Below are 7,942 nucleotides of genomic sequence, written 5' to 3' on the forward strand. Positions count from 1 at the left end.
GAGCGAGGAACTTTTGTGAGTGTAATATTTACTGTTTATTTTGTATTGTTTATTTGACTTTTGCTTATCTATTTAACTTGCTTTGGCAGTGTAAACATGTGTTTCCCATGCCAATAAAGCCCCTGGAATTGAATTGAATTGCGTGGGAGAGGGGGGCTTGGTCAGTCAATAGGGAGGTGAAATGACTGGTGGTGGGAGGGGCTGAGAGATTTACAGGGAGCAGATATCAAGCGCTTTCACTTTCAGGCTAGTCTCTGTCTGAGTTCACACAGACAGACTGCCCAGAGGGCGAGAGAGATAGCGGGTCTGTTTCTCTCACTCTGTCCATTAGCCATTTAAAGGGTGAGAAGAGAGTGAGGTCTGTAATATACTGGGTCAACAGGGAAAGGGAAAGGAGAGAGAGAGGGAAAGGGAAAGGCTGCAGCTTGCAAACTGGGAGGTGGGAAAATCCAAAGTGAGAGCGCAGTGCAGATTGAGTGAGAGAAGGGGGTGTGGAGATTTGGAAAGTACCAGGGAGACAAAAGGAGGAATTCTAAAAAAGAGGTCAACTAAACTGGAGTCTCAACAAGACTCAGAGCTCTCTCTCTCTCTCTGTGTCACACACTTGACGGAACCGCTGAGGAAACTTTGCCTAGTCAGACCAGAGGACTTATTTGATCTGCGTATTGCATGCTTTCAACCACAGAAATGGAGAAGTGGCCTTTCTCATGAAGATAAAAGGATGTCACGATCAGGTAAGAGGAATTCAGTGATGACATAAATTCAGAGTATGCAAAAGTTAATTGATTGATTAGTGAATTTGTATTTGTTTAATTAATTTGACCACATTATCATTGTACTGTAATTTATATAGTGGTTCTGTAATTTGGGTTTGTAGTTCATTTGCTCAAACTGTTAATTAAAGCAATATTTTATTATTATTATTATTAACCTTTATTTAACCAGGAAAGGCTCATTGAGATTTAAAATCTCTTTTTCAAGAGCGTCCTGGCCAAGATAGGCAGCGCCAAGTCATTACAAAAATTAGACAAACAACATGAAAAACTACAAGTAATCTAGTAAAAACCATAAAATTAACAAAGAATATAACAAAATCATAAACAGCAAATTAAAAACATTGACAGGTCAGGGAATCAGTCTCAAGATCATTCATCAGTGATTTAAAAATACCAATCGGGACAAGTTCTTCCAGTTTAAAAGTATTTTGTAAGGCATTCCAAATAAATTAACATTAAGTCATGATGTTTCTCATTAAGCATGTGGCTGGAATCACATGGGCAGGACACGTACATTTTCCATCCATTAACCCGCTGCATCTCTCTCTCTCTCCCTCTTTACTTCGATCTCTCACAGTTTTACTGTTGCTATCAATATTGACACTCCAAGGTAGCGGATGTGATTACTTTTTGAGGGGGGTTGTCGATAATCTTCAAACCACCATTAACTCAGACCACGCTGGATTTGTGAGTTGAACGTTGTGGCGATCCTTTTGTACCTGCATGCACCCTGAGTAATGCCAGTGGTTTAAACAAATATGCATTCACTTCCTAGTGGTTAAATTTTTTATCAATTCGATGTTTTGTCTATTGGCATAGATACTCTTGTGAATACTGTGATTCCTGAACCTGTTTTTTCCTCCAAGCGTAAGGTGTTCCCTAAAAACTATTGGATTTCCCACCACTACAATGTCAACCTGCTGTGCAGCACTGATCCGGTGAGGCACCATCTATTGATTAAATGACACCATTTTAGTAAATGATTTATTATCGTGTTTTATACAAACATGTCACACTTAGTGTATCTGCTATGTCTATCATTAAATCCTTCATTCTGATTCTCTGTTGAGCAATGCGGGAGGACCGGCTCATGGTAATGGCTGTAGCGGAGTTTGTGGAATGGTATCAAATATACAGTATCACACACTGGTTTTCCATGTGTTTGGCGCCATTCAATTCGCTCCCTTCCAAACATTATTATGAGCCGTCCTTCCCTCAGCAGCCTCTACTGGTTCCAGTACTCTAGTCTATCTTTGTGTTGTTGTCAGCGTTACTGAGAGGATAATCAATAACCTCTGATTAGCACAATGATGATCAGCTCTGTGTTGTGCTCCGTCTGTTCAAATCATCAGCGTAACCTCTGTGTCTAAAATCCTACTTCTGCCTCGGCTATCCCTCCAGTGTTGTGTGTTCCGAGCTGCGACTGTTCTCTCTGACTCCTGGCTCCAGCTCCGCAGCCAGCTGTGGCCAGAGCACCATAGCTTCGAATTCATCTCCAACCTCATACAAGCTCTGGGTGACAGGGGTATGACAAAAGGGGTAGGTATAACTTTACCATGTCGTGGACATACTCTAGTCATAGCCGCGGGAGGTATGGGGGCTGAGGGTGCAGCAGCCCCCCCCCCCCCCCCCCCCCCCCCAAAGTCGTGCATTGGTCCTGTATTGGCGAAACAATATAGCCTCCTGTATTGCCGGAAAAACTTTCTTCCCCAAACTACTTCCCGAGGCTATGACTCTAGTAGTCTATATGAACTGTTTTGGATAGAGAGAGTGTACTGTAGGTTGCCAGTGGGGGTGAACAAGTAGCAGCATGTACTAAAAAGAAACGGACACAGCAGCCTTAAACATTTTGAACTAAGTTATGTAAAAATAAAACAACGATTTCCTGGCAAACGCAACAAAACACTATAAAGATGCCTTGTTGTTGTAGTAAAAAAACAAACAGAAAGTGGCTAAAACAGGGGAGAATAACGTTTTTTCCCAGGGATGCAAACTAGTCACCTTTCTGCGAAATTCGCCGTTTTGAATCCAAAATAAGTGGCCTACGTGATTCGTGTAGATCCGATTAGAAAATGTGGGGGGGTGGGGGGCTTTGGATGACCGCTGGCTGTATGCGAACGAGTGACGCGTGTTTGGAGCAATACTAGCTGTACTGTATACAAGGCTCAGCCAATCGTTCACATAACAACAGAATGCAGCACGCGACTGAAGAGAGAAAAGACAACAACAGCGCGCGCTCTCGAAAGAGTGGAAGACAGGCTGATACAGCAGCACGTCCCCTGAACGATAACGAAGAGGTCGGTGAGAAGCCTGACCACAGAGACGGGGGTGAGAAGGTGATGAAGTGTACTTCATGAGCTGTAACCGAAAAACAATTGGTATTTGGAAAGTTTGAGGTGAGGGAGAAAGTGTGGTGAAACAAATATTTTAAGTATCTTGCTAACGTTAGCTGGATCGAATTACCCGTTAGCTAGCCAGGGAAATGTTGAGCAACATTAGCCAACTTAACTGATCAGATAATTGAGTTTATGGTGTGAAAATGAGCTGGCTAATGAAGTCAGACAGCTACATCAGATGAGCTAACGTTAGTAACCTAACCAATTCGCTATAGTATTAACTGGTAACGTTATACGACTCCTTGCCGTTCCTCAAGTTATAAAGCGTTAGTTGCTTACTGGACCCTGGCGATCTGAAACGTTAACTAGCTAACGAACTAACTACTATCTGTGAACTAATATTTTCCCTCTACAGTACAGTATGTGGTTCATTTTCAGAATGGGAGAGTTAGGTGAAAATGAGGCGTTGCTTGTTAAGCAGTTAAGTGGAGCTGGGCCTGGCTTTAGCTGGATGTCACTACAGAGGTGAAAGGAACACCACACACTTTCCCTCTCTCACTTTTTCAATACAGCGCCAGTGGATAAAAAGGGGTATGCCAGGTCTGCTGGCACATTGAAGAACAGATGTCCACAGGCAGAAAGTGTACAATGTAATAATATGCAGTGTAGGCCAAAGATATTGCTTTTGTTGTGTTGAATTTAACAGTAACACTTGTGTGAGTAAGGGGGATTATTTTATTTTTTACTCAGTGAACGTTATTTTTGCACACATGTAGCCTTGTGCACTTTATCTATGTCTACTATAGTGGCCGCTATAATGGAGCAAAAATAGAATGCCTGTTTGTTTGTTTCTATTTGTACTAAATATGTTTTTTTCCCAAGTGCAATATGTAGATGTGTGTGGTCACACGCATTCTATTATAAAGGCTGTCATGGCTACCTGCAATATTAGTGTATAGTTTTTTTCTCAAGACTTGAGTGTCATTTGCAGTAAAGTCTAGGCAACAAATAACATTGGATTTCTTGCTTTACATTTTTTAGCTGTATGTTAGGTTCACTTTAACCACTTTTTATTTTAAACACAGAGACTGATCATGTAGATCATATTATTTGTTGTTTAATTAGTTAAAACCTGCATTTCCCCCTAGCAGGGATTTTTTAGCATGTTTCAGGGAGGGGGGAAAAAGTGTCACCTTTTTGGGCCCTCACCAGTTTGCATCCCTGTTTTTTTCCTGACCATGTGGCTTGACTATGCTATGACCAGTGCATAGTTTGTCTGTTTAGGTCACCGATAATGTACGCAATGTATATCAGAGGTTAACTCCCCAGAGAAACAGCTATCAATCAATGACAGTGCTTGCACTGTATGTTTGTTTAATAACAACTCCTCTCCTCCCTTATCCCCCTTTCCTCTCCTCCCCTATCACATCCCTCTCTCACAGAGATTTGAGGATCCTGACCCTTCAGTTCTTCCCTCTGTCTCCTCCTCTCCAGAGAAACTTCTCAACTTCACTTCATCTGTTTTCTCCAAATGGCTGGAGCTGGGGTGCTCAACCCCGGTGGATACTTGTCCCTTCCCCACTCTGGCCTCTCCTGCTGGGGAGGAAGAAAGGCCAGCTCTGGAAAGTAAAAAAGTGAGGTTATTAACCACACGATCAGTTCACAGGGAGAATGAAGGGGAAACAGGGATGAGGTTACACACACCTCCACCAACCAATAGGAGCCCACCATCCAAAGGTGGGCTCCTATTAGTTCTTTCTGGGTCTTTGTTTTTTATTTTACCTTTATTTAACTAGGCAAGTCAATTAAGAACAAATTCTTATTTAGCCTCCTGTTATGTGGACTGCCTGGATACTACTGTAGAGCGGTTGCTAAAATTACTGAAGTGGATGTCATCAATGGTGCACACAAAATGGTTTGGAGCACTGGTTGGCTTTTTCTTCTTGAATCTGTCCATTCTAGCTGTTCTAATGCAGTAAGCTTTGTCAATCAAGTGACTGACATGCACACTTAATTGTTGCACTGAATGTACAACTGCAGTCAAGATTATGTATAGAATAACAACCTTTTAATTTACTGTCTGCACACCAGAGTTCTATTATCATAGCCATAAGAAACCATTACGTACCTATACAACATACCCATATGTATAAAAAGCCATATTCTACGCAAGCTAACTAAACACTAACAAGTGTTTTATATTGAGCAAGCTACAGAACATAAATTATTGTCCAATATTTCTGATCAAATTCATATGATGTTTACAATGCAATGGAATGTGAATATTTTTTTGTTTGTTGGTCTTCAATGAATGTTTTTTTTTTTCTATGAACTTTTGTAAATACTGCATCTTGTAAATAAAAACCATGCTGCCGTTATGAGTTTCTCTGATGTAGTCTTGTGTAGAGATTCCTGAGTGCTGACTGTTACCATCCCCAGTGTGGGGAGTATTGTGCAATTGCTGCAGAGCTGCACTGCTGTCTGATTCTCAACAGCTATCCTTTTTCTTTCTGTCACCTACAGGAAGACTTGTGTCAAAAGTAAGTTGTAGTTCAATATAATTTTTATATCTGCAGTTACTGGGTAGGCCTAAAACTGAGCAAAATCTCTCACATTAATTACACACATCAGCTATATGTATGTATGCCAATACATGCACATGCACACACACTTTAGACAGAACACTTGCAAAATCTTTGATACAAAAAGAAGGGGCCCCTTTTTTCCTGCTGTTTTAGACAGAACTTCCATTAAACTCAGCCAGGTGCTTTCTTTAATGCACACAAACTTTTAAAAAGCAAGGCTCAGAGACCGACAACAATACCCCCAAGGCATGTCTCATCCTTTTGTAAATACAGAGGCAGCAGAATGAGCATCAGCCTTTCTGAGAAACTATGATAAACCTCTGCAGACACAGTTGAGAGAGTAATGGTGAAGGTGTAAACTTGGCAGTAGAAAGCCTAAACAGTATATTTGACCTTTCAGCTTCCCTATCAAATCTAAAAATGTCAAACGGACAACCTAGAAACTGAAGTGAAATATCTACTATTTGCTGATGATCTGGTGCCCTTCTGTACCCAGACAAGGAGGACCTACAGCAGCACCTAGATCTTCTGCACAGATCGTGTCAGACCTGGGCCCTGGCCTCCCGAGTGGCTCAGTGGTCTAAGCTGTGCCACTAGAGATCCTGGTTCGAGTCCAAGCTCTGTCGCAGCCGGCCGCGACCGGGAGGCCCATGGGGCGGCGCACAATTGGCCCAGCGTCGTCCGGGTTAGGGGAAGGTTTGGTCGGCAGGGACGTTCTTGTCCCATTGCGCACTAGCGACTCCTGTGGCGGGCCGCGCGCATTGCACGCTGACACGGTTGCCAGGTGTATGGTGTTTCCTCCAACACATTGGTGTGGCTGGCTTCTGGTTTAAGAAGCTGGGTTGTGTTTCGGAGGACGCACAGCTCTCGATCTTCACCTCTCCCGAGTCCGTACGGGAGTTGCAGCGATGGGAAAAGACTAACTACCAATTGGATACCACAAAATTGGGGAGAAAAGGGGCAAAAAAAAAGAAAGACTTGGGCCTTGAAAGTAAATTTCAGTAAAACAAAAATAATGGTGTTTAAAAAAAGGTCCAGTTGCCAGGACCACAAATACATATTCCATCTAGACACTGTTGCCCAAGAGCAAACAAAAAACTATACCTACCTCAGCCTAAACATCAGCACCACAGGTAACTTCCACAAAGCTGTGAACGATCTGAGAAACAAGGCAAGAAGGGTCTTCTACGCCATCAAAAGAACATACAATTCGACAACCCATTTATGATCAAGCTAAAAATACTTGAATCAGTTATAGAACCCATTGCCCTTCATGGTTGTTAGGTCGGGGTCTGCTCACCAACCAAGAATTCACAATATGGGACTTTGCATGCAGAACGTAAAACCCTAAATAATGCATGCAGAGCAGAATTAGGCAGTTACCCGCTAATGATCAAAATCCAGAAAAGAGCCGTTAAATTCTACAACCATCTAAAAGGAAGTGATTCCCAAACCTTCCATCACAAAGCCTTCACCTACAGAGAGATTAAGCTAGAGAAGAGTCCCCTAAGCAAGCTGGTCCTGGGGCTTTCTTCACAAACACATACAGAAAAACACTTGTTCCTTTCCCAGTCTGGCTTCTCCTGCTTGTGAGTTGAACATTGTGGCTATCCTTTTGTATCTGCATGCACTGTCAATTACCCCACTACCAGTGGCGTTTCTCCCCAATCTATCCTGGCTTCCCAAGAACCTTGCTTACCTCCTCCTGAACGCTACGCTGGAGATTCTGGATCCTGCCGGGCATTTCTCTCCCAGTCTTCTCTCATCTTTGAGCTGCAACCCTCTTCAATTCCCTCAGATCACTCGAGGATAGTGTACATGATAACGCTGATGTCGACGAGTTCCTTCACGGGTTGTCGGAGATAATTAAAGACATGCTCTTAGCCCGGGAGCTGCCCCTGGACCTCGACTCCCTCATTGCCTTGACCATCCGGATCGATGGGTGGTTACAGGAACGTAGGAGGGAGAGGGAGTCGAGGTTCCACCTCGCCTCCCAGAAATCCCCGAAACCCACATTTCCGAGTGGATCCGATGTCGGACGAAGTCTCTCGGAGGGCACCGAGGGCTGTCGAGTCGTCTCATCCAGAGCCCATGTAACTGGGCAGGGCTAGATTGTCTCCTGCTGAGCACTTACGCAGACTTAACACCCAGAGCTGTCTGTATTGTGGAGCTACGGGACATTTTTTTTAATCTATCTGCCAATTAAAGAACCAGGCTAATCAAGGAGGTACTAGTACGAGTACGC

General features: G+C 43.1%; 1 protein-coding gene across 1 annotated transcript; it reads left to right on the plus strand.

Moving 5' to 3' along the window:
• Window positions 1–228: 228 nt before the first annotated feature.
• On the plus strand, window positions 229–5,490 carry LOC106605765 (uncharacterized). Its single transcript, XM_082974948.1, has 6 exons — window positions 229–734; window positions 1,354–1,463; window positions 1,643–1,714; window positions 2,178–2,315; window positions 2,924–3,112; window positions 4,555–5,490. The coding sequence occupies exons 1-6, from the start codon at window positions 722–724 to the stop codon at window positions 4,906–4,908; spliced, it is 876 nt and encodes a 291-aa protein (XP_082831074.1). The 5' UTR covers window positions 229–721; the 3' UTR covers window positions 4,909–5,490.
• The last annotated feature ends 2,452 nt before the right edge of the window (window positions 5,491–7,942 follow it).

The sequence above is a fragment of the Salmo salar genome, chromosome 05 (genome assembly GCF_965601325.2).
Source record: "Salmo salar chromosome 05, fSalSal1, whole genome shotgun sequence".
Lineage (NCBI taxonomy): Eukaryota > Metazoa > Chordata > Actinopteri > Salmoniformes > Salmonidae > Salmo > Salmo salar.